General features: G+C 36.0%; 1 protein-coding gene across 3 annotated transcripts in view; it reads left to right on the top strand.

Moving 5' to 3' along the window:
- Positions 1–26,832, top strand: part of PHKB (phosphorylase kinase regulatory subunit beta) — an 87,862-nt gene extending 61,030 nt beyond the window's left edge. For 2 of the 3 annotated variants that reach the window (XM_072871828.1, XM_072871830.1), the window contains 15 exons: positions 1,190–1,273; positions 1,738–1,842; positions 2,685–2,767; positions 2,848–2,938; positions 6,240–6,301; positions 6,389–6,551; positions 7,377–7,458; positions 10,106–10,163; positions 11,948–12,038; positions 13,393–13,595; positions 17,624–17,758; positions 21,888–22,017; positions 22,361–22,468; positions 23,681–23,821; positions 25,791–26,832. In XM_072871828.1, coding sequence (XP_072727929.1) covers positions 1,190–1,273; positions 1,738–1,842; positions 2,685–2,767; positions 2,848–2,938; positions 6,240–6,301; positions 6,389–6,551; positions 7,377–7,458; positions 10,106–10,163; positions 11,948–12,038; positions 13,393–13,595; positions 17,624–17,758; positions 21,888–22,017; positions 22,361–22,468; positions 23,681–23,821; positions 25,791–25,928 — 1,674 coding nt within the window. In that variant the 3' untranslated portion in view covers positions 25,929–26,832. Of the gene's footprint in view, positions 1–1,189; positions 1,274–1,737; positions 1,843–2,684; positions 2,768–2,847; positions 2,939–6,239; positions 6,302–6,388; positions 6,552–7,376; positions 7,459–10,105; positions 10,164–10,980; positions 11,072–11,947; positions 12,039–13,392; positions 13,596–17,623; positions 17,759–21,887; positions 22,018–22,360; positions 22,469–23,680; positions 23,822–25,790 lie in introns of all 3 variants that reach the window. The other variant, XM_072871829.1, reaches the window with a different exon arrangement.
- Positions 26,833–27,432: the final 600 nt, after the last annotated feature.

The raw sequence follows: 27,432 nt of genomic DNA, 5'->3' as shown, positions 1-27,432 counted from the left end.
TTGCAGTAATAGTGGGTTCCTTACCTAAAACAGCCCAAATAAGGAAAAAAATTACACCTTTCAGTCTGGTTTAACTGATACGTTTATACTATCTTGCTCACAGCTTAGTTGGTTTTTTATGGTTTTATTCTCATACACTGTAATAAATGAAGATTATTTCTTTAATATGCAAGTCTTACAAAATTGTATCAGTTGAAGTAATACTAGGCATACTTAATTTAACTCAAATAAGAATCAAGCAATGAATAATGAGATGATTCCCTTTTGCTTGTGTTGTTGATGCATTAATTTTGCAGGCCTTTACTAAGAAGATCTTTAAAGAGTTCCTGTATTACTGTTTTACCTTTGTATCCACATGGCAAAGCATTACAGAAGGCAAAATTGGCGAGACAATAAATGCAAATGATCCTTTAAAAAAATTATTTCAATGAGCAATTTGAAAATTTAAAAAAAAAATTAATTACGTAGACTAGAAAAGTAATAGGAGTAAGAAGGTAAAAATAAGACCTAATATAGGAAACAACAACTTTTAGTTGAATTTTGAAACTATGCAGATGGCAGGACTCTGATGCTTTGCCCAAGCCTGAAGTTGCACCCATGTGTCCTAATCATAGCATCAGGATCCCACCCAGCACTCCTGCTTACCCTTAGTGAAGACATCTCTCTCTTAATGTAAACCAGTATTAACTGTATTTTCACCTTCATGAGTAAGGTGAAAATCCTTCATCCTCGCAAAATTATGATTAGGAGGGAAGAGGAACTGTTACGCCCTATCTACAGCAGAGTACTGGTCTGCCAGCAGTGAGGTGCATTGCACTGGAACGACTGACTGCCTGCTAGGGAGCAGACTGCTTGCGTCATGTCTTTTTGCAGCTTGTGTTTCTTGCTTCCATTACAGAGTTGATTTCTCTCTGCTGTAAAGATACCTGTTGTTATCAAAAGAATTACACTTGGTCTTTGAACTGTACAATTAGCAAATGTAGTGTTCTCTCACTTTATTGATTGTTGTTACATAGATGTATGTTTAAAAAAAAAAAGGAAAAAACCCAATAGAAATAATGACCACATTTTAGGAATCTTGTTTTCTAATTAAAGCAGAACGCACACAGCTTTCTGTGTGAGACCCTGTAGGAGCGTAAGCAAGGCTTATATCAAAGTTTCCCTCAGGTTTCATGGTTCTTTCTCACAGGCTTACTTCCATTTGGGAGTCAATGGCAAATTGGGATTATCTGGAAGACCGGACAGGCCTATAGGATGCCTTGGAACATCAAAGGTTGTCGCAAGAAATTTTTACGTTATTGTTATTGATGGGTATTTCAGATAAACATTGAATTAGTCTCTGAATGATTTTAAATAGAATTGAAATGTAATTTTATTTTATGCATATATCTTAAAATCCTTGCACTGTATTTTGCTGTTATGAATGTGCATGCTCTGTCTTGCTATTAAACTGTCATATGTTTCCTAGACATCCAGTTACAGTAATACTTGGCCAAAACAGGCTGAATGGTGATGAAATGAACTGCTTTAACTGAAACAGAATCTAGATCTGCATACCTAATAAAAAAGAGTACCTAAAATTAGAGATGTATGTTTTATCTTAAATATTTTTTTAATTCAACTGTTCTACATTGATTATTACTTTGATAGTTTCAAAATACCTTTTTTCCTTTTCAGCTACTTCAGTGCTTCAAATATTTTAAAGAAAAGATTAATGGAAGCTTTCTCTCTCAACAGATTTATCGAATACTAGGAAAGACTGTAGTTTGCTACTCGATCATTTTTGATCTAAGTGATTTCTACATGTCTCAGGATGTTATGATGTTGATTGATGACATTAAGGTATTTATCTGTAACTTCTTTTAAGAAACTGACAAAAACAGAGTCTGTAGAAGAATAAACTGTGAAGCTTGATAAAACAGAAGACTGAAAGGGGAACACTGTATAGTGTGTATTCTTTTAGTATAAACTTGCAGTTTATTCTGGAAAGCATGTCAAGATGAATATGCATTCAGCCCAGTATGAGTTCTAGTGAGTATCTCTAGCTGACAAAAAAACTCACCCAAAAGTGATTGGGAATGCTGTCATGTAGCAAGCAAATTATCATTTGTTCCTTTGGGAAAACAAATGTTCCTGGATGAAGAGAGGAACGAGACTGCTCTGTTTAAGGGAAATATGAAAGCCTCACCTGGAGGAAATACTGCTTGACTTTGCACAAATGTTAAAAATTGCCTGCCTTCCCTAACTTTAAGGCAGGCAGCAGTGCAAAGCTTAGCTGTCAAGCCCCCGCTGCTTGAGCAGCTACTTGCAGTGCATAGAAGGTGGCACTGGTTATTCCATGCCAGTGGCTATGATTCAAGCCCTGGCTTCCCATGCATACTTACAAGGTCATTACATGTAGTTCAGTACACCGCACTCTGTCTAGTGCTTTAGTCTGTGATCAACATATATGCAGGAGTATTTTCAGAAAGTTGTGAAATAACAGTGCTTGAAAGCAGCTTATATTCATTGAAGAAATCTGTTAGTGGTTTGTTAGCTAAGGTTTTTTTAATCTGTTGGGTTTTTCAGTGCTGTTCTTTTAAGATAGCTCTTCTAATATCTTGTACTGTGTATTCTGGTACGTTGTGCTCGTGGGTTGGGTTGTGGGGGTTTTTTTTGTGACTAATGTATTTTTTCTTACCTAGAATGCACTGCAGTTCATTAAGCAGTATTGGAAAATGCATGGTCGTCCACTGTTTGTTGTACTTATCCGTGAAGACAATATAAGGTAGACAGAGATAAAAGCATCATTTGCAGTGTGGTATTTACCTAATTGCGAGATTAATGGAGTTTTGTTTCAAATTTCAGAGGGAGCAGATTCAATCCAATATTGGATATGTTGGCAGCCTTTAGAAAGGGAGTTGTTGGAGGAGTGAAAGTTCATGTTGACAGAGTACAGGTATGATGTTTTTCCTGAATGTTGTGTCCTTACCTCCTAGTATTGGTACATGTATTCTTACTACTTTTGTTTTTCATCTGACTTACAAGTATTTTATTGAGTATCATAAAATTAAGGAGTGAAGACCCAAGACATTTGGTACAGATTTTGTTTTAGCTCAAAAGAATCATGGGTTTATTTTAATTCCTTTTGATGAGTCTTTTGAAAGTGATAATCTTCATGGAGGATTTTCAGAAGGGAGAAGGTTTTTTTTTTTTATGCTCGGCAATCTTGTGAAATTACCACCAAAGGATAAATCCATGATGTCAAGCATTGAGGGATGTCTTTTGATTAGATAATCAACGAGGGGAAAAAAAAGGTGCTTCACATACATTAAAATTCTTACAAGAACCAAGATCTAGTTTTAACATCTTTGGTATTTGAATTAATCTTAAAGCAGGAATGTTACTTCATTAAAATGTGAAAATTACTGAGTCAGGTGCTAGTTTTAGATACTTACGTGCGCTAGTTAATCTTAGTTTACAACTATTGAAGAATTCTTCTTTTTGTAAGAGAGAAGACCAAAGACACAGTTATGTTCTTGTTCCCTAGAAAATCACGAATTTGTAGAAGAGCTGGGTCATTTGTAAATTAAATACTCATAGCTGTAATGGTTTAAGATATCCTTGTAATCTTCCAAATATTTAAGTATTTCTACTGGTCACGTGTAGGTCATGTAGTCTCTCCTGTTACCATGTACTTTTCCTATAGCAAATGCCATTACTGTCCAGGCAAAACCTTTCATTTGTCTACAGTGTTTGTTGTTGTGGGGTTTTTTTAAACTTAACTGCAATGACTTTCTTGCCTTGCATTTGATTAAACTGATGTATTATCAGGTGAGAAATTTCTCAATCTACATTATGTGTCCTTATTTTAAGCACTACACTGTTACAGTTGTCAGGGAGTGAACTTCCCCTTCCATACTCATCGACCTTCTGGAAAGATTTTTTTTTTTAAGTAACTAATTAGTTTTTAAGTATTTAAGATGTTGACAGTCATTGGTCTTTGCTTTATTCGTTATCCTTTAAAAAGAGTACATGGTAAAACTACAAACAAATGTTTATTTGGCTTTAAGGTACCTTAAAAAAGCTGTATGAGGTATGATGCTTTAAAATTTCACTGTGAGCACCCTGAGGCTTCATCTGTTACCTACAGTCATGATTTACCCCTGAAAAGATTTAAGATGTGGTTAAGTGATCTGATGCCTAGCCTCCCCTACGCGGTAGTCATATTGCCTGTTCTCTGTGAGTCAGGCATGCACTGGAGCCAGCAGAGGAACCACACAGGCAGGAGTGGCAGAGGAGAGGGAGGGTTGCTGTTAGCCTGGCTCAGGCTGTCTTCTGGTGCCAGATTAAGGCTGCAGTTATTTGATTTATTGACGACAGGTCCAGCACGGGCGATTTCTGCCCTCCCAGGCTTGTTGTTGGTCATTGCCCCTGCTTCAGTTCTGCTGATGAATTTGTGTCTAACCATGCTGTAACCCACAACTATAGAATGATCAGGTGTGAAAGCAAAGCAAACCCAGATTTGGCTAATAACAGTTAATGTCGCAGAGGTGAAGAGCTGGTAACTTCTGTAGATCGACAGAGTGGGTCAAATCATGTGCAGAAATCACTTCCAGTGGATCTGCCCTTGAGAGAATCATTAGTGTAACAGGGCCCTAATACAACTTTATTAAATACAGTTACATACTTGCTCAGTCCCCCTGTAGATTGAATGAAATCTATTAAAAAAACCCCACAAGAACACCATATACTTTTTCCAGAGAGAACTTCTTGCTGCATCCATAAATACAATGTGCTAACTTCCCCATATGTCAGTACAGCATGTTTAATTATGTTGCAGCATATTAGTTATTAAGATTTAATTCCTGTTATGGCAGTAAGCTAAGGAATAAAAACTGGTTTGGGTTAAATGGAAATTGTGTTGCATCTCTTATATATTCTTAACATCGCTTTCTCTTTTGCAGCTTTCCAAAGCCCTTACATCTTTCTTTTACCCTTTTCATAAATGAGTGGTAGCTGTTGGTGAGCAGTGCATTTACTGGTGGAATACAGTGTGCTTTCTCCATCAGTTTATCATCTCTCAATCTTACTGCACAGTTGTCACATTTTGGAAACAGCCTTGTTTCATTATGGGGGAGGATTTGGGACAAGAACAAGGGACATGTCTAATTCATGGTGTTTTCTTAAATAATTCATCTATTCCAACAAAATATATATTGACTCTTTGTGAATTGTACTCAGCTGCTTCATTTAGATGCATATGTGTAAATGTGCCTGGAGATAGAACGTATGTCTCTAACTGGGTGAATGCTCTTTTTTCTTGTAATACACAAAATGTAATTTCCTTTAAAAATGTCTGTGCTTAGAAGTCTTGCAGCTTTTTCCCGATTTTCATCTTTACTGTCTGTTTCCATTGTTGTCATGTGTTCAAGCAAATATGCAAGTCAAAGAATGAATGACACTAGCAATAAAAGCAAAGCAGGTCTTTTTTATATTCAATCATCCCACAGTGTAACAGATCAATACTTTACTGCAACTTGTGTACAATGAAAATGGAATTTAAAAGTTCACAGCACATACTCAATTTTATTTAGCTAATGAGAACCATCAAAAAGCAGTCTTAAAAATGCTCTAGTACAATACGTTTCCTCTGGAAGTATATAAATAAGAAATTCATATAAATTTTGAGTGAATGAATTGTAATGACTACATTATGCAACATTGAATTTCAGGTATGTAATATTCTGAGACAGAAGTATTTGTGAACTGCATTTAATGTGCAAACTTAGGGCAAGCATGCTTGGATTAAGGAATGACTACAGAGTAGGAAATGCTATTATGTTGCGTTTTCCTGTGATGTCACTACCCTTCAGCAATCCCTGAAACAATGAGCATTATGATCCAGAACACGGGTATCATGCAGGACCCTGAGGAACGTGAATCCTTATCTTGGGTGTTTTCATGAGACCTCTTTTGGGGAGGGGAGCTGGACAGTGCTTGATTAAGCTGTATGTTGCAGGCAAAAGAACAGCAGAACGCCAGCAAAAAGAGACAGCAGCCCCGAGAGACTTCTGCTGTCTTAAGCGAGATCTTAAGAAAGAGGAAAAATACTCTGAAAGTGTAAAGATATTTGGAACTGTAGATAAAGAAACTACTTTCTCAATGGAAACCACCAGCAACACACTGAGATCAAAAGACAGCTATATAGTTATGTACATTCCTGCATCTTTTTTAATTTTTTCAAATTTTCATTTCAGACATTAATATCTGGAGCAGTTGTTGAACAACTTGACTTCCTAAGAATCACGGAAACAGAAGAGTAAGGCTATGTGTAAATAATAATGATGAAGTATTTGATAATTAAAATATTTTCTGAACTATGAAGAAATTAAATCTTATTTTTCAGGGCTCCTGTATTTAAGAGTTTGGAGGAGTTGGATCTTCCAAAACATTCAAAAGTCAAGCGACAGTCTAGTACTCCAAATGCTTCTGAACTTGAGCAGCAACCAGATGTAAATATTAATGACTGGAAAAACAAGTCAACATATGAGATCCTGCAGAAACTTAATGTAAGAAAACTGATAAAAATACAGTGTAACTTCATTCACATGAAATGAGAAATTATGTGCTGGTATTCTTTTTAACAGCGGCCTACTTGGATCAACATGATTAGTGTCATGGCTCATTGTTAGTAATATAGCTAGTAACATAAAATGTCTGATGTTCCTCTTGATAGCTGGGGAGTCTTCCTCTTGACAGTACTTTATCTTAACATCACAGAACTTTCTGGCCCTTCATGCTGTAACTGTTGGCTTCCATTTCTCCCAGCTACCCAAATCTTCTTCTGGTAATAAATGACCATCTAAAAGGGGATCCACTTGTCATGTGTCTTAGTAGACAGTTTATTGCTAGACTAAAATTCAGAAGACTTCAACAGTTGGTGTTCACTCTGATAGACTGGTAACTTCTTAATGATACCAGGGGAAAGTTCCAATCTAGAACTGTATTTAGAAGAAAACTACCAGTGACTGTTTCTAGTCTAGTGTTCAGTAGGAACAAAGTATCCTGCTTGGTTCCCTATGTCATTACAAGTGTTTCTGCTGTAAATGACAGGACTCAAGAACAGAAATCAGGAAACGTTTCTGAGGCCAAATTATTACAACTTAATTTGAACCATGGAGAAGCCTCTGCAAGCAGCAGTGACAGGGATACAGCATACATAGGGTATGAAATAGTTGTGAAGTCCCTTTAAAAATTAAATTTGTAGACTTTTTTTCTTAATTAAAAAAAAAAGGCTCTTTTTTTTCACCTGAAATTTTTAATAGCTCTTTTGGTTTTGCTTCACTGAAAATCTGAAGGCTATTTGTGGTTATGTTGTTGCTCTTGTTTTTAAGGACTGCAATTGCCTAGCAAGTCAAGCATTACTCTCGAGCATATTGCTTAAAAGGGAAGGACCGAATTTTATCACCAAGGAAGGTAAGAGCTTCTTTCATTTGAGTATTCTGAGTATGTCAGGAAGCAGCTGTATGTTTAGTTGTAATGAACATGAATAATGGCCATGCGTGCAAGCAGTTGTGTAGCTATTTTCTTTGCCATTTAAAGCAATTTCTGCATTAAATGGGACATGCAAATTCATAGTGTGGCGGGGAATGAGCTGCTAAATATACGAACTCTTTTGGATTGTTTGTAGGCAGGTGCTGTATCTGGTTGTATAATTTTGAACACATAGATATAAAAAATAGGGGATTTGACCTTGTCTAGAAAACTGAAACTAAAGACAAGTTTGTGTGAACATTTAGTCTGAAATGAGTGAAGTTTTATACTGAATTTTTGTTTTGCTTGTATGGAATAAGACTAATTCAATATATCTGTGAATCTTACTCTAATTTTGTATTATGGATTTGTAGTAGAGCACAGGACTTAAATTCATGTAAAATAATTCTGAAGAGGCTACTAAGGCATGTGGCTTTTGTGCTGCAAGGTTTGGTGATTATTATTTTTTTCCCCAAGGACTGCTTATTAGCTGCCTTTGTGTATATGAATACTCCTCAGAAAAAGAGGAATGTTAAGATCAAATAATATTCTCTTAGTCATCAAGCAGTGTAACTTACCGCCTCATGTTATAGAGCCCTGCTTCATAATTTTGATATAGGACAGCTAGTTCTTGTGATGAAGGGTTGTCATTTTGACATAAATATACATTATATCTGTATTGCTATACTAAAAATGTCATGGAAAACAATGTAAAGTGGAATGAAATTCATTGGCTGATACACAGTGCATTGTTGAAATACAATGTGAATCCAAAGTCATGGTTGGAATCTCAGCCTTAGGCACATGTAGCCTCTGAAGCAGGCTTTTTCGCCACTGTTACCTGTGCTGTCGTCAGGCCTTGAGAGCCTCAGTAGCTTTCTTTAGTCCTTTGTAGGTTGTGTCCTTCTTTGCTCTGGAAACAACTTGAGACAGACTTCCTAACCTCTGTAAGCAACCAGCACAGCCACTTTTGACCATTAGATCATGAGGATGAACTTAAAAACTCTTTTGAAACCATTTAGGTCACAGAAGTACTGCTGTGCCTCTGACTGTTCAGAGCTAACTTGTATAGACCTTTTTGTGCCATCCCATATGAAATAGTAGATGATGATAACCTTTTTAATATGCACCTTGCATTAAACAGTCTGAGTCACTGACTAAAAGTTCCTGTCCTCCTACAAGTGGAGATTACTGAGACTGACATTAAATAATCACACAATCAATAAAACATAAATCTAAAAATAAAAGCTGAAGAACCTTGGGTGTTCCAGCTGACAGGCACAGGCAACGATTTTGTGAGTCAACTTCCACTACCGTTGTTGTTATAGATGAACTTTCTGTTCACCAATAAGTGCCTGGCATGAAAAACACTGCCATTCCATTTGAGAATTTAAAATCTAGATGCTAAATGAAGTCTAAATAATGGAATGTTTGTCACCATTTTTACCTTTAACATAATGGTCCCCACTTGACCCCTGCACAGTTGAAGAGATGTCAGCATAGCAAGTTGATGCACTATGATCAACTATGGGCTGCCAAAAGAATGGTATCTAGCGTTCTGATTAATGTAATCAATGTACTTCAGGCCTTCTCTGAATCCTGGACTACCTACTTTGACTTAGAAGCAGTGCTCTTCCAGTTTCCTGCCCTCTCTTCTTTAGGTCACATCTGTACAGCATGATGCTAGTTTAACACATAGCACTTCATAAAATGTTCTCTTTGGCACACAGAAAATCAGCTTGGAGAGGGAGAGTAGTAAGGCAGTAATGTAATGTCTTATATATCTGTCCAATATCCCCTGTTGTACTTTGCAACAGTGATAATTAGCTTCACTAGAGTAGTGCTGTAATGCACCTGATTACCAAAGCTAGCTCACACAGTCACTGAAGCATCTTTTTGGGCTTACTGTGGTTATTCAGGGCAGAGCCACAATGCAGGGAAAGATCCTCTCTTTCACACCCTCCCAACTTCCTGTAAAATGAGTCTCAGGTCCCACATGATTAACCAGGTGATCTATTGTTCATATACAAAGCTGAAAACAACTCCTGTCTTGGATGTCAGCTATTACAAACTTTGCCCAAACCTAACATCACTTCAATGAATTACCCTGTCAAGCACAAGACTTCCCTGTTACTTCATGTAGGTTTTAGCTCAACAAAGCAGCAAGACAGTGGAGAGAGTATCTACATCCCATATCCAAAACATAATCTGCAGTTTGAGGATGTACCTTAAGCTGGGGAGGTACCTTACGCTGGGGAGGTACCTTTGTAGGCCAAATCTGTACATAGATTAATTTTCCCCAATATATTGCAACAGTAGGTGATACCATAAGTCTCTTTATAGCATGCACAGCAAATTTAGCTGAAATCTGGTTCGGCTTCTTGCATAACGCCGTACAACTGGATGATAGGGGACTTGATGGCATCTAAATTTTAGATGTTGGGCACAACAGGTAAGTGCTTTACTAAAGCTGATTCAGAATTAACTGATCTCATCAAATTTACCTTATTACTATTAAATGAAAACCTGTGCATCTTTTTTGTTTGTGTTCTGTTTGTGGTTTGTTTTTGTTTTTTTTAAATGCATTTAGGTACTGTTGCTGAGCATATTGAAAGAATCTATAGACGAGCTGGCAGCAAGAAGCTCTGGTTTGTATATATATATCATGTTCCTTTTGTTTTACACCAGATTTTTTTTTTCCTGATGTGTTTATAGAGAGTAAAGCCGGATCCTTACGCACTTAAAGAGGGGAAGAAAAAGGACAGCTTTACTGACAAAATTGTATTGGTTCATTGCAGCTGAAGATCTGGTCTATAATGCTTTAAAAAAAGAAAAGTATTTTCTTACTGTTACCTTTTAAAAAATAAAAGAGTAATAAGCTGGTTTTGCTATGAGTGCTATTGCCAATGCACAGTTCTTGTTAAATTCAAATAATGAGAAAAGAATACTAATATTCTTATTTCTTAAAGGGCATGATAAAATATTATCAATAGCTTTCTGAAGCAAGGCTGGTGTTCAAATATAAATCAGTTAAGTTGATAAACTTACACAGTTTATTTACTGCCCTGAAATAATTTGCTTTGAGCCTGACTTTGTCACAATAACTTTAAAAAGTTTCAGCAAGTAGGTTGGTATTTACATGTTGTTTATTAATTTCTTTGCCCTGAAGCTCAGTAGAAGTTTCATTTCTTTTTATCGAAGAAATGAGTTGAGCCTGTCCTGAATTCTGTTCTCTCACTCTGTAACTATTCCTAGCAGATGGGTCTGTAAATATAAAGACTGTTTTTCATTTTTCATTTTAGTCTGTTCATACAGTTAAGTGGGCCTTTGCCAATAATAAGGTAGAACCAAAATAACCTTGGTGGTATTTTTTGTTAAGAATAAAAAACAAAAGTATTTTTAGAAACAAAATATGTAAACTGTTTTTCATTTCTCTTCCATGATTGCCATGTGACATACATATAGGTTGGTGTTACGCTACAGTGCTGCATTTGCACAGAAATTTTCTTCTTCTATAGCCCCACATATTACTACTTTACTGGTACATGGGAAACAGGTAAAGTGCCCAGAGGTCTGAAATGGAGCTCCGGGAGATTTTTTTTTTTTTTTTTTTGCTTAGTTGCATTTTGATAGTATCAGCTAATGCATTTTTGAAATGCTTTGCTCTTGATCTTAAGAAGTGCGTAGCAGTTTTCACAGGAATCAACATCAACTGTTTCAATTTTTTACTAACACTATAGAATATTACAACTTGCTCATTATCTCTGTGGATAAATGATTCTTAGTAGCCTAAAAGCCTGTGCTAGAAAAGCTCAAATACAGGTCTGTTAGGTTTGTATTTTGTCAGGAAATTATTATTAAAAGTATTTATATCTTTAACTGTCAACTGGATGTATGAAAAATGTTCTTCTTAGAAGTTACAGCTAGTTTTTTAACATAGCAGTTCACACAAGTCTCTTCTCTTCATGCTACACATGCGAAATATTACCTCAGCATGGAAAACAAAACAAAGCCGTGGTGTTACATTTTGTACTTCCTCTTGCAAAATCTTTCTAACTCTTCCTTAAATAGACTAAAAAATGACCAAGCTTATCTTGCAAAATGATGAAAAGGTCACAAAAGAGAAGCTGGCATCTCTTACCTGTCTGTTTTCAAGATGATGCTGAGAAAAGAACAACAAGCTTTTTATGGAGCTGGTAGTTTAATGAGTTCTAACTAAATTTATTTTTGATCTATTAACCTATATCTAGACTAAAAATTGAAAATCCATAGAAGATTACATAAAATCTGATCCAAATTCTGCTTTATAAATAATGTATGTATTTACTGAGTCAGTTTTGAGATCTCTGCTGTGGCAGACTTCAGACTTATATATGAATTCATTAAACTAGCTCTTGATATGTAGTGGGATTGCTCTGTTTTCTGCCCTCAGGTCTGTTGTGCGCTTCGCAGCAAGTCTTTTAGGTAAACTAGTGGACAGCCTTGCACCATCTATTACTAATGTTTTAGTTCAGGGCAAGCAGGTAAGTCTTCACTCCTCAGAAATGTATTAAGGAATGATAACAGAGAAACTAAATAAATGGGCTTTTTGATTTTGAAGGCCTCTGATGCTTCTGGTAAAAGTACCCAATGGCTTAAAAAATTGTTACTGAAGAAGAAAAATCCAGAGAAAATAAAGATATATTGAATACTTGCATAGACTATGGGCTAATAAATTTACTTTTATTTATTGACAGAACAATACTGAAAAGACAGTTCAGTGTCTAGATAAAGAAGGGAAGAGGCATGATTTACATAACTCCTTAGATTTTATATATATGCCCTCTTATTTCACAAAAGTAGATGGAGTCAAGTAATAAAGCTTCTTTTTTCAGACTTAATGAAGATGTAGCCACTCCCTCTGTAACTGAGCCCAAGAAAACAGATAGGTGGCAGCTGAGCGGCAGCTGAGCAAAAAGTTTTTCAGGATTTTAGTTTTCTGTTCCAAACAAAGTTTAATCATCAGTGTTTCCTCCTTTCCTGAGGAGGTTTTTGTTTTTTTTTTTTTCCTCCCAGCACAATAATTTTAATTAAGTTAAGTTAATGAGGAGCTGTTTCCAAATAATAGTAATTGAATATTATGTATTTTTGTATTAAAATATGTATATGTGTACACTTAACCTATATGCAATGCTATTACAACCAATTTGTCTTCGTCTTACTCCAGACTGAGGTCTGGGTATGTGCTTCTGGCACTACATAGCTATAGAGGAAGCTGCATCCGCATACGGCATGAGTTGTAGCTGTTTATTCTCAACTCTTTAACCCAACTTGCCTCCATTGATCCCTTTATAATAATGATCTTTATTATAGGAGAAAAATTAGTGTTGCTGTGTTTTACTGACAGTAGATTAAAAGCAAATCAGAATTTTAACAAAATTCCTTTTTTTGTGGTTAAACAATCCAGTACCAGCAATATATTTTCTTAAAATGAAGGCTATAAATGTTAGGATGCTATTAGAAATAAGAAAACAAAATGACACATTTAATTCTGAATTTTAAGTGAGCTCCACAGCTGAAATGTCAGAAATGAAAGACTGTCTAAACCTAGTGTACAGTCATGATTATACAGCCTGTTTTGAAACCAAAGTGGTGGTCCTGTACTTTTATTTTCATGTGGAAAAATATATTCCATATTTACTGTGGTCTTTAGTGAATTTTGTTATTTTAATAGCATCCAACTAACAGTATTAACAAGCATCAGTCATTGACAAAATTATTTTTGTATTGTGAAATTTTAATAAGAACAGCAGAGTTCATGAAGCTTCATTTCTGAATTGCTTCTACAGTGCTTTTATTCCTGTCCATATCTTCTGAATTGTTTTCAATATACCGTAGGTGACACTTGGAGCTTTTGGCCAAGAGGAGGAAGTTATTTCTAATCCCTTATCCCCAGGAGTGATTAAGAACATCATCTATGAAAAATGTCATTTACAAGATGAAAGAGAAGCTGTAGTTCAGCAGGAACTTGTCATACATATTGGCTGGATCATCTCAAATTCACCTGAACTTTTCAGTGGCATGCTGAAGATACGGATTGGGTCAGTAAAGTATCTATTGTTGTTCTTACTACTAGTATTGCAGGGGGACATACATACCTCAACAGATATTATGGCTGCATTGCAAAAATGGTTTATATAAGATGATGCAGCAAAACTTGTATACTTAAATTTTACATTTCTAGGAAGCTTGCTTTAAATTAGTGCGCCAAAAACGGGTACACAACTATTCTCGAATTTGCCAGGCAACAGCGTAAAGTGGAGGAGGGGCAGTCCTTGTAACAGCATTTGAAGCTTTCCTACAGCTAATACAGCGAACTATAGGATTTTTCAAAGCCTAATCCCAGTTACATTAGGGCTTTAAAACCAAAAACAGTGTACTGGGGTTAGATGCCTTCTGTACAGCAAATGAGCAGTGGCAAGTGTGCTGCCTCCAGGTCACCCTGTCCTGCCGGCAGCAAACAGGCAGAATGTTCTGCCTGGCTCACCTAGTGCCCAAGGAGGCCGTGACCAGCTGGCTAACCAGACTGTGCGTAGCTCTGGCATAGACACGGTGGGTCTCCATTAGCAATGCCATGAGTTGAAGGGGTTCTGTTTTAGATTGCAACTGGCCTCATATCCATACCTGAAATAACAAAGTATGCACTCGAGTGTATTAGTGGTGCTCCTGAAACAGCTTCTTACTTGGCAGCAGAATATAGCACACTGGGTGCCATCCAGAGTTTTCCAGTTGCAGAGTGGATACAAAGTCTGCTCACAGTTTGCTCAGTGTGCATGGGCAACAAGGCAATCTCTACAGAAATTTTATCATGTACTAGAAACAGGTGTGCTGCACATGCTTAAGGCTGGTAACTAGCACGAATTTCATTACTGGTAAACATGTGATGTGGACATAGAGTCCTAGAAGCATAATGGATCACACCAAACCAAATGCTGGTTCTTCCTTTACCCCATAGGTAATGTAGGTGCACACAGGGTGTGCTGCTGTCTGCACCTATCAGGCAGGTTAGAGGGACGTGGCCAGAGGCTAGGAATGTACTGTACTGGCAGGGAGGGAAGAATGAAGAGGTAGAGCGCACAATAAGATCTTTTACTGTCAGAGCCTTCCAGGACTTGAAGAAGGAGAGAAAAGTGCAGTCTAGGATTAAGGCTTCTGGATGAGGCCTTTAAAAGCTCTTTGCTCACTTGAGCAGTCACGTATGTCATGTAGGTTTGGGGCAAACAGGTAAAGGGTAGAGACTGCATGAATGCAATAATCGAGGAAAGATGCAGCATGAATTTCATTCCCTTCCAAAACCACACAATTCTCCTCCAAGTCAACGTATGCTTCTAGTTGCATTCTCTCGTTTCTACTAAGTGCTGAGCTCATAATATAGCCTTGTCTAAATCACTCTTAAAAGTCTGGCAACCACGAGCAACAAATCCCTTGGAAACAGTGTTTCAAGGTCCTTAAACTATTTCTTTTCAGAGTTTCAGCACAATAATCTGCCTAAGAAGATAGCTTGTTCTTTCAGAGTGTTGTCTGTAATGGAGACTTCAGGTAATAAAAGCCTTCTGCAGTTCAAATGTATTTACCATTACAGCTTTTCCTAAAATATTTTGAGGCACCAAGGTATACTTCTGATACTCAGTGAATCTGAGTATCTGATATCTGGCATAACGAAGACATTGTTCAAGGGCAGTTCTCTACACAAAAATACTTAACTGCTATGGTAAAGAAAAACCTGATTTGTCCTATAAGGTTGCTAAAAATGTCTTTTTGTTCTTCAAAAAAACCCCAAAACAGCCCCCCCAACTGAATAGTATCCCTATTACAGACACACACAACACTTCCTGACTGTTCATTAGCTAGACAGTTGTCCAATTCTATACTAAATAGGTTAGACCAAGCTATACATAGCGTAGGAACCACAAACCTGAATCAAGTTTAAAACATCATTTACCTACTGGATTGTTCTGTTAGTTCTTTGATAAGGTGATCTACAAATAGTCTGTGCTGGAGTGTTATCATATTCTATGGTATCTGTATTTACTTCGCCATCTACAGAAGTTAATTATTTTTTTCACATTTAGGAAGAGACAGATGCATTTGAATAAGCACTTCTTTGAAGAGGCCAGGTGCTACTGACTGAGATTTACAGAATTAGTGAGCATGCTTTAAAATTGGAACTTAAAGTGTTCCATCTTCCATATTTTTTTCATAGAGAAAATACATCATTTCAGCACTGGAGGTAGATACCAGCAGTCTTTTTTCTAGCACATAAGATTGATGCTTCCACTTTAGCAGTACATTCCAGTCATCATAAAACCAAAAACTTTTCAAATCACCTGTATTACCTGTAACTGCAAGTACATCTATCCTTTTGCACTTAAATACTTTTCTGAAAAGTACTTTTCTGTACCCTCTACAGATCCATGTTCCTTCTCTTTCTTCCCCTTCCTCATTCTCTGTAGCTAATCCTTTTTGCAATTTTATTTTTCTTTCTTCCAAGGTTAATGCTAGAGATTCAATTTTCTTTATTTTGGTGTTATCACCCACTCCAGTGAGCAAAATTAACCTTCTCACAGAAACGCCATTCCAGTTTGATAATGATTTGATTTAGTGTCTTGTTATTGATTTGTTTTCAGGGTTTCATGTTGAAATAGATCAAGTTCCTGACAGCCCTATTACTGTAAAAACCTCCAACTGACTTCTACCCACCTCTTATCAGTGAAGAGTTCAGTAGGAGGTCCACTCTTGACTTTCCTATGTTTTGTAGGCCACTGCAAAGAGAAAATACCAGTGAATGACTTCCACACAGATAATTTGAGTCATCAGTGAAAAAAGAACCGATTCCTAAGCCAGTTGTGTTTGTTAATCTTAGTAACAAGAGAAGGACACTATTCACCCACTAAAATAAATAAAAGTAGTGTGTTCCGGATAATGTAATATGTCCATGTTGCCTAATATTCTCTTGTATCTTGCACCTTCCATGAATGGTCCTAGAAACCTCAAATTTAAAGCAATGTTGAACCAGTTGGCCTGACATCTCAGAATTCTGTGTCAGAATAGCTGATGAACTAAGAATCCTTCAGAAAAGACTGTGACTTGACTTACATAAACAAAAACATTCTGTAGCTTGTAGGCTAATTAAATGCCTGTGGAATGTGGCTATACTGGTGACAAGGCAACTCTCTTAGGAATACTCTGCATTTTCTGATAAATAGAGTAAGGCTCTTTGACGTAACCCAGACTTGATCAGGTGTTATATGATGAACTGTTTGAAGAAAAACTATTTAAGTTTCTTTTCCCTTTTGATAGTAATACCTACTTGAACTGAAGCAAGGTAGATGGCAAGAGACTGAGCTCCATGCTCAGTTATCGTGCTTCAGATGTATCTATACATTATTTCATCTTTGATATTAGAGGCTGTAGCACTGGTTTTATATAATGTGCAGAATAAAATTCAGCATTTTCCTTCAATAATTTGCAAAGTTCTGCCTGTCTGATACCTAAGGCTGAAATATCTTCACTGTTGCCATATTTTTATTTAATCAAATCTTTTCAAAAGGGAGTAGCAAAAGAAGGAAAAGTGTGATAGACTGCAAAAAGGAATTTCAAAGGCTAAAACTATAAATAAGCCCTGAAGTCTTTTTAAATGTAAAATCATTTAATTTTTATGTTTGGTTTTTTTTAAACTCATCAGCAAAATGCATATACTGTCAGAGCATAATTTTGAGTAGGAATTTTAACATCAAAAGGCAGGTAAATGTTTGTCTTAATGAACATGGGATGTAGGGGAATATGTGGTCAAATATATCCTTCCTATGAAAAGCATGCTTCACAACCCATTTCTTAAAATCGATGCATTATCGCTTTCAGTTTGTATCATATTGCAAACAGACACAAAATCTGAGTAAATTCCACAATACAGTAATAGTAGTAGAGTATTTGTTTTATATTTTATGCATGTCCTGACAGCCAAATAGCAGGATCACGTGGAATTCTTATGAGCTATTTTATTAGACTAATTTTTCATCTTTGGAAACTTCGTATTTAATTAATAAATGTATTCCTCCCTTTACTTCAGATGGATTATCCATGCTATGAAGTATGAATTGAAAATCCGTGCTGGGGATATGCCAGCCAAGGACTTATACCAGATGTCCCCTAGTGAAGTGAAGCAGCTTCTGCTGGATATTCTTCAACCACAGCAGCAGGGGAGGTAATGAGATGTGTGGGTTTGTGGCACCTGTTTTCATTCGTAATAGGCTGTTCAAGTAATTTTCATTTCTGAACTACTTTGTATACATCTGAAATCAGCAGGCATCTGCAATCAGTAATATACTTATTTAAGGAAAGGTAGAAAAAATGCACTTTTTCATTCTTTCACCTGTGTCCAGGTTCTACAATTGTTTCTTTTATATTGCATCTTCCCTTTTCAGCTTTATCGTTGTGGAAGTCTTACTTTATAGCAGTAATCTCTATACTTTGGCAGTAATGTGAAGCATTACATTCTTTGATGTGGGGAAACGAGCCAAAAATTACTCAATACTGTCTACTTAAGTAACTTGTAAGAACGGTTTGTCTGCTGTTCAGAGCCCTCTTTCTTCTAGCTTATTATATGAATTAAGAACAGATGTTCTCTAGAATTCTCAAGAGATAGTGGTGCTGCCTGAAACTTGTAATCTCTTTTCCAAGCTGTAACTAGCTGCCAAAAAGAGCATTCATTGTGATACAAAGTGTGCAAGACAAAAGTTAAAATCACAATATTTCCACTTAAGTATATTGATAAGTGTCCTCCTGTAGGTTTTACTTTTACTTAACTTTTACTAGTTAAGTTAAATTAAACTTTGGCACATTATACTGCTGATAATTTCCATAGTCCTTGACTGAATGGGTGATGGCCTTTTCTCTCAACAAAGAGGAAATATACCACACATCATACTACTTATGTTCCTGCTTAATTCAAAACACATTCTGTTTTTTTTTCCCCAGTCTATAATGCCTGAGAAACTAGCTCCTTCAATGGGTGTCTGCTCTCTCTTATCTAATTTGTGTGATGTAGAATCTCTCAGTCCAACTGACTATGTACTCTGTATCTCCCACATACTTTTCAGTGTCTTGGTTGTGGTTATTAACATTTGCTCTTTAGTTGCTTTCTCTACTTATGTTCGTGTTGACATTATTCCTCTAAAACCTTAGCAGAACAACCCTAGCTTTCTCTTTGCAGCATTTTCCATTAAATATTATGTTTAGGAAACAATTTGGTCAATCACAGTAAGCAATTCAAGCACCATCCTTCATTAGAGATCTTACCTGAGTTGTCACAGTTCCTTCTGCTTTTGATTCCTTTAATGTACAATAGCTGGGTCAGCAAAGAGCACTCAGATTGATTTTCTGACGATGAAGATTCCTTTTGGGGGGTTATCTGAGCACAAAAGCTAGCCAGCATATCCTTCAAAACTTCCTATCTTTAACTTCTTCCTGTACAGTATTACTAGCTTATTTTTCCTTACCCATTAGTGACTTGTTTTTAAAAGTTCTCTTCCTGGTAGGAAATACAGAACACTGTCTCCTTGCATTTTCTTTCTGTGACAGTTTTTCCTACTGTTGTGATTTTTAGAAAAAAATCTCTGCTGCTGTGATACCATATATCACTGCCAATTAATTTGTCATACATGAAGGGCTAGTGGTATACGTACCTCCCTAACAGTCTCTCCAAGTTTTCATGGAGGATAAAATTTTTGCAATTTTCCTACCTCTTACACTGGGCTCCATGATATCATACCGTATAGATAAATATATATCGCCAACAGAGTGCAGACTTCCATGGGTATTCTTTCTGACCTATTTATGTAGGCCTTTTTAAAATGGAGCATTGTTCTTTTAATGGTCCAAACAGTTATAGAACTCATTTTGCTCCTACAGTTTACAGGACTCTCTTTGTTACCATAGTAATTTAGATAGGTCAGAGTATTTTTGACATCTTCAAATCCTTCTTTCTTTGTATTAAGAAAACAACCCTTTATTTCTATCACAACTTGCCTTTTTGGTTTTTTTGAATGTTTTCTTGTCCTAGTCCAAGGACAGAGTTGTGCAGAGAATGACATGGAACTGTCGTAACACGCACAAGTTTTTGGCAGTTAAGTGTTTTATTGATAAGTGATTTATAAGACTTTTTTTTCTTAATTTGTCATGTTACTCCAATACAGTTATACAGGAAAAAAATTCTGCATATTGGCTTCATTCTGGCAGTGGTAAAGTAATTAGAAGTCACTAGTAAGTCAGTGAGAGCTATTGTATCACAAGTGCTTTAAAGCTTTAACTTTAAATATCTCCTTTGTTCTCATAAAGCATATCCCGATTACCTAGAGCTCAAACCTGTTCAGCTCAAACCTGTTCAGAAGATGCACCACTTAGTGATACTTTTTTTTTCTTTCTTTAAAAAAACCCAAAACAACCCAAGCACACACGACACTGTTTGCTTGGTCTTCTAGTGTAGTTGGGAACTACACTAAGAAACAAGAAAAGTGTAAGAACACACATGGAGTTGTCTGAATTGGAGTTCTCTTTTCTAGTCAGATCTCAGAACGAATTCTCACCATTTCTCCAGTATTTAAGGTTAAGGTTTTTCAATGTAAGATCTTTTTCTTATTTCATCAGGCACACTGGCATCTGCATAAACAAGTAATTTTATTGACAAGTAGTTTTATTCTGAACATATCAAGTTAATCTAGCAATACAAACAGAGGAAAAACTAAAAAAAACCCCAAAAATATTAGTGCTGAATTTCATTTGAGATAGGCTACAAAAGTTCTGCAGAACAACGTTAACAAAGTTGACCAGGGTGTTTCCCCTGTTTTGTTTTGGGTTTTTTGGGGGTTTGGGTTGGTTTTTTTTTTTTCCCTTTTCAAACAGTCTACCAGAACCAGGTCTTTGAACTGCAGAAAGCCATGTTACCAAGCAGTAATTTAAATGTAGCTTTCAAGAATAAAAACCCCAAACAAATCCACAGTGGTAAATAATGAGTAATAGTGTGTTGCTTGCTGTGCTGCAAATATCCCAATATTCAGGTGTAGAAACTTGCCACTTTTCCTGAATGAGGTGCTTCCTGAAGTACTTGCTCCCTCTTATTAAGGTTATAAAAGAGCTGTTTGTGACCTGAGAAGACATGGAATTTTTTTTAAAAAAAAACTCTTTTGCAGGAATATTAAACTAAGACACGAAAGTATTAGTTGCTTTTCATCTGCGCTTTCCTTCGTAGGGGAGTTCTCACTACTCTCTTACCATATAAAAATAGATTTTCTACTTAAAATTTAAAAGTCAGCTGAGGACAGTAACTTTTAGGAAAACTCTGCTGTCAAATATGTGCAGTTCTGCTACACAAGACTTAATTCTGTACTGTGAATTCACCAATTAAAATCATACACACGGCTGCCACTTCTTAAAGTTCCATTGCTGGTGTCTCAAACGTTTTGGCTAAAGCCCCATTGCTGTAGTAATACTCAGAAGGAAAAATATGAAAAGTAAATTCCAGGCTTCATAGTTGGAGGTAAAAAAAAAAAAAAGGTGGGGACAGTATGCTTCTGAAGGCAAACAAATTTGTAATTTATGGAGCATGTAACTCAATTTGTTCAATGCTTTAGTTTAACAAGTGTTTGACAAACTAACAAATAGTTTAACAAAACTATTCTGTCAAATTTTCTAAATTTACAGGCCACTTGTTTTTCTACACACCATCCTAAAAACCCTACCTTCAGCAATCCTGCCGATATGCATTTTTCTAACCTGGTATTTAAATTAGAATGATAGGTGTTTCTAATCCATTATCTATTATATTTTGTATTTTATAGATGCAGAATTTCCTTGAGCTGTATTTATATAATGAATTGTTTTGCTACTGTAGTATGATAAAACAAATGTTAATATTATAGTTAATATTGGGTTTTTTCAGTGCATATAAATTTGGCTGTCATAGGTACCACACAGTGACTTCTGTTTTCTGTATGTTTTAGTTTATGGTGACTTAAGTTGATTAGACATGATGAATTCAGGCTATTACTGTTACTGTACTGCACTAGATAGATTTCACAGTGAATTCTTTTACTCCAGTTACATAAATCGCAAACGCACACACATAAGAATAACATTCTAACTGCTATATGCTAAGCATCTTGATTTTGTTTGCTTTAGATCGTAACTTACCAGAAAGCACAACATATGCTGCATATGCATCATTAATATGTATTTGATGTCAATGCTTACCTTACTGGCTTACACCACAGAACATGGCTTGATTCTGCATCTATAACAGTTTTTTACTTCAAGTTGTCAATTTTCTTTGTCCACAGAAGCTGGCTAAACAGAAGACAGATAGACGGTTCTCTCAATCGAACTCCTGCTGGATTCTATGATCGGGTGTGGCAGATCTTGGAGAGAACCCCTAATGGTTTAATAGTGGCAGGGAAATTTTTACCACAGGTAAAATCGGTAGAGATGCTCAGTTATTTCTGCTCTACCTGACTATTAATGGTGAATTATTTTATCGTTAATGTCTATTTTATGCCATAATGTATTACTTAGGGTAACTTGTTCCTGTTATGACTTAAGAAAAAAAAAATTTTTTTTTAAAACACATTTATAAGAGCTTAAGTCTAGAAGACCCTTTCCAAGTCATGGATTCTGAAGTCTGCTCCCTTTTGATCCTACAGCGGTCATATTTCTTATTGAGTATTATTTATTCAACAAGCAAATAGGCTCTACCTGGGGGTGGTTTTGATTTAATGCAAACGGTCTTTGAGTAAAAGTATTATTTGTTTTTCAGCAACCAACCTTATCGGATATGACGATGTATGAAATGAATTTTTCCCTTCTAGTTGAAGATATGCTGCAAAATATTGACCAGCCGGAATACAGGCAAATTATTGTAGAGGTCTGTGGCCTACAATGAATGAAATTTTATAATGTACATCAGTATGTTACAGCTTAAAAAAAAAAGTAACTGAGGCTTCTTCCCCTTTAGCAAATAGATAAATATTAATGACAGTGCCAATACAATTAGGTCACAGGAGGTGAAAACTAATAAGAAGAATAATTCCAAAATAGCTTTCTTTCAAGTCCCTGCCCATGCCTTTTCCTAACAATTTTCTAGGTCTAGGGAAAAACTGCTCTAAAATATCAGTTTGCCCTGTGATAGATTCTTCTTTCCCGTTTTGCTGAGGCTGTCTAGCAAGTTGCTTTATGCTACTGAATCAATTAACTTCCAGTTTCCTTATGTTCCCATACCTAACAGTAAAGCAAGAGGCTGTTTAAACTCCTTCCCCACCTCTGCACATAATGTGTACTTTTTGAACAGATCAAGAGCATCTGTACCCTTGGTAACTGACATCTGTGCTGTCAGCAGCGTTCATTGTTAGTTCCTAAGTATATGCCTCTGGTGCATGTGAGAATTCCTCCACAGTAAAATCAAATCCATCTCAGTTCTGGCTAACAACTAATGGTCATGCTGCTTGCTAGAACATCCTCAAGTTTTGCTGAAAGATAACACAATTATCAAAACCCAAGATGACCAATATAGACTCCACTGCCCGCTTGTTATTACGACAGATCACTCGTCATGTTCACCTTCCTATTTTAAACCTCTTTCAGATATAAGGAACGTAAATTCTCTTGAACCGAAACTTTTTATTGGTGTCTATTGACGTTTTTTTTTTAATAAACTTTGTCATAGTACAATTATACCATATGTGATTATGCCTTAAAACATCAAATGCTGAGGTTCAGTGTTTGCTGCTTTTCACCCTCTCCATTGGCTGAGCACCAGCATTTGTGCAGCCACACAGTGAACTGAATAAACTGGAAAATAACTTCCCTGGCTCCCAGCACAGTTAGATGTTAAAGTCAATCATTTACACAGTGCCCGTAACTAGGTAGTCACCAGAAATTGTAACCTTTCATAAAAGCCTGCTTTTTCAGTGATTCTTTTATCAAAGTCAGAATTCTATTATCTGTGCACTATTACTTGTGCCATTATTAAATGGCACCCTGCTTGAAAGAAGCATATGCAATTATTAACAGTGCCTTTATGTAACTTGAATTTTAACAAATCAAATTTAAAGCCTTACAGTCTTTTTCTGCCTTCTAGTTGTTGATGGTTATATCTGTTATTTTGGAGAGAAATCCTGAGCTAGAGTTCCAGGACAAAGTGGACTTGGACAAAGTGGTGCAAGAAGCATTTCATGACTTTCAGAAAGATCACAGCAGTCCAAAGGGAGCTGAAAACCAAGTGAGTAAAATATTACTGTCTTACAGAATTTACCATTCTTAGTGAAGTTAGCTATAAATGTTAATTCTGTGCGGTTCAGAATAAAAAGCAATTGATAGGAGTTCAGAATGGAACACAAATAATAAATGAATATACCCAAGTGCTACATAAGTCTGCAAAGAGCCTATAAGCAGAGATAAAAGATGTGCACTTACTTTATTGCTGAATTGTGAATTCCGACTGGTATGGTAAGGAGAGCGCTCACAATGTTACATAACTCTGAAATGAGAGTCTGGGTAAAGCTGAAATAGTTATAACACTCATTAAAGGGCAAAGAATTAATTAGGGGGGACACTAGAATAGAAAAGAGTTAAGAATACAAAAAAGAAAGAAAAAACTGAAGCTCAGCAAGGAAGTGTGAACTCAGGATCTTAGGTACACAGATACTAAGAAAAATATAGTAGCCAAAGAACTCATATTGACAATACTAACGTAAGAACTTGAAATGCAACACTGTTCTTAGCTACTGATTTCTGTGCTAGAGTTGCATTCACAACCTAGCAAGCTTTTAATCTCTAAGGCTTAAAATCCAAATAAATGAATCTTGATCATTAAGTAGCTTTTAAGATTTACTTCACTGGGATTTTAGGTTTTATGCTTTAAAGACCTCTAAATATTCTCGCTACAAGTTTTGGTGCCTCAAAGCTCTGAAATTCTGTAATAAAGCCAGGTTCATTGAACTGGTTGAAGGAGGAAATAAGAGTAAAGCAGTGGGACAAGTCCCTACGCTACTGAGGATGATCTTCCTCGCTCCATGTGGCATTTTATTGTGCACAATATATTCTGAGATATCTGTGCTAGCTCTGAATAATCTGTTGATTCATAATATATTGATATGCAACAACGCTTCCTGTTGCTGAATTTAGCTCATTTAAAAGATGAGGAAGGATGTGTTCCTTAAGAATTCTTTCCAAAGTTTCAAGATTCACTTTTTTGCCACTACTATTTTGTAATAAGATTTGAAAGCAAGCCAGATATCCAGCCTTAGCAACATATCACCTTGCACAATACCTTTGTTTTTAAAAGGACACAATTTTCTTGAAATTATTATTTTTTTGGCCTGCCCATTTTGGAGGGTAATGACTCTGTGGTTGCAGCTGTAGCAAAATCAGACTTATGCATCCACACAAATGGCTATTAAGTGCCAGCTCCGCACAGTATCTTGAATATGCTACTGACTTCTATGACAAGCTGGAAATCCCCAATGTCTATAAACAGAAAGGAAAATCCCATGCAAAACCCAATTTTTACTGGTGCTGCCCTAGCCTCCATTAAAGTGATGGATTTTTTTCCAAGCTCAGATCTACTTAGAATGATGCCTTTTTATCTCTTAGAAAGAAATCCCAATTTATAGTTGTGAATAGTATCTTTAAGATTGTTGTTGTTGGAAATTCCAACTCCTTACATTAAAATGTTCTGGAACCTGACTCTCCCATATTCCCAGGTATATGCCCACTGGCAGGTAACTGTAGCCTCTGTAGGATTGTTCTGATGATATTCTGTCCCAGGTTTTCCTAACAAACACTGCTAAAAGAAATCCTAATTTGTCTATGCTCTTCCATTAAACTGACTTGCAAATATCTTGAACTTTGTTAATTCCCTGTTAACATGTAATAAGTGTCAAAAGTATTTACTCCAGTAATTTCAAACACACTCTAAAACTACAGAAGTCTAATATTTTCACCCATCTCTGCCCTTGATTTAATAGAAGTAACCAATTTCCCCGAATTAAAGAGTTGAACCTTTATTATAGCAGCCAATATATAATTTGAGAATAAGCAGATGTTTTAACATCATTAACTTTGCAAAACAGGTGTTCAGTGAAGGAAACGTATGTTGTTGATCTGATTAATGAATTAGTTCATGTGCTACCTGTGGTTTGGTTCTTGGATTTAAAAAAATTTAGGGACATCTTTTCCCTCTCCTGCAGGATGACATGACTGCATTCTACAACACTCACCCAGCTGGAAAAAAGGGAACATGCAGCTACTTGAGTAAAGCTGTGATCACTTTATTGCTGGAAGGAGAAATGAAACCAAGCAATGATGATCCTTGTACCATTAGCTAAAGCTTGAAACACAACATAGGAATTGTTGCTTTATTTAGTGTTCTATGTATTTTTCATGCATATATTAACATACTGTTTTGAAGAGTAACCCTGGCTAGTAATACAAATGCATACTGTCCTTTGCTGAAAGAAGTGCCATTAAAGATACTAAGTGCCACCTAATTTTTTCCTTTCTCAACTATGCAGCATGAAACTCTGAGCACATGAAGTTAGACCTATGATATTTGATTAAGTTGAATGGGATTGTATTTATGATCTTAAATTATGCATTTAACATAGTTGGTAACTTCAAGAGAAATGCAGTATGAGATTTTGTCTTTATACCTCCATTTATTTATAATTACAAACAAGTATATTGTAAATTCTAAATGAAATTCAGAAAATACCATCATTAACATGCATACCAATCAGTGTGGAAATATGAAAATTGGAATTTTTTTATTATTATTCTACACACAACTTGGAGGTGAAGGTTAAATAGTTGTTATTCTTTTTCTGTATCAGTTCAATTGACAGCGTACATTTAGGTTTTGGGTTTTTTTTAATGTACCAGTTGATAATTTGATATACAGGTTTCATCCTAATAGAGCAACTTTTTATCTCTAGCAATAAATATCACTGCAGTTTCCCAATTGTTGTTTAAACATCTATAAGTTAACAAAGGAAACATATGGTAACAAGATAAAAGTTTGTTTAAAAAAAAGAGGCAAACAAGCTGTATTTAAAATTAACATCAATGAAGAAAAAATTTTGTATTACATAAGCTATCAATGCATTAAATAATTCAAGATACACTTATTTATCTCCTAAATGTGTGAAAACACTGTATGCTATATGCTTTATTTTGGCGAAAGTAATAAAAAGCACATGCTTGTAAAAAAAACTGTCAATAAAAATACTTTAAGTTACATGCAAAGGCTCCTGTTGACTTTAGTGGCAACCTTTAATGTGCTACTTGAACCGCCTCAAATGGATTATTAAAGTGCCTCTTTTAGCAGCACAAAATATACTAAAGCTTTAGAACTGGTCCTCAAAGATTTTGATATTTAAATTAATATTGGCCAGCTACAACTCAACTGTCAATAAATTGTTGCCATATTGATATTAAAGGCAGGTAGTTTAACTTAGAGATAGAGGGCAAAACAAATGGCAAAAGTGACAGAGTGAATCTGGGCACAAGAGGAGTACGTATTTGAACACACTTAGGCAGTGGTTAGTACTTCCCTGATTTGCAGAACTTCCCCAGAAATCACAGAATCAATCCTTCTCAAACCAAAATGGTAGAAGAATTTGTTGTTGAAGAAGGACACTAAACCATTAACAAATCTCTTGTCAAATTATGTGGAGAATGAGTAAAGTTGAAAAAGCTAATTTTGGGCTAATAGAGTAGTGGTCTTACTGCTCTTCCTTGCTGTAATACATTTATCATTCAAAGAATAGTGGAGAGGCGGCAGGGGGGACGGGGAAGGAAAATACAGAAAAAACACACACTAGTTACTCGGTA

The sequence above is a fragment of the Ciconia boyciana genome, chromosome 9 (assembly GCF_034638445.1).
Source record: "Ciconia boyciana chromosome 9, ASM3463844v1, whole genome shotgun sequence".
In the NCBI taxonomy this organism is placed as follows: Eukaryota; Metazoa; Chordata; class Aves; order Ciconiiformes; family Ciconiidae; genus Ciconia; species Ciconia boyciana.
This window is presented reverse-complemented; position numbering and strand designations above follow the sequence as displayed.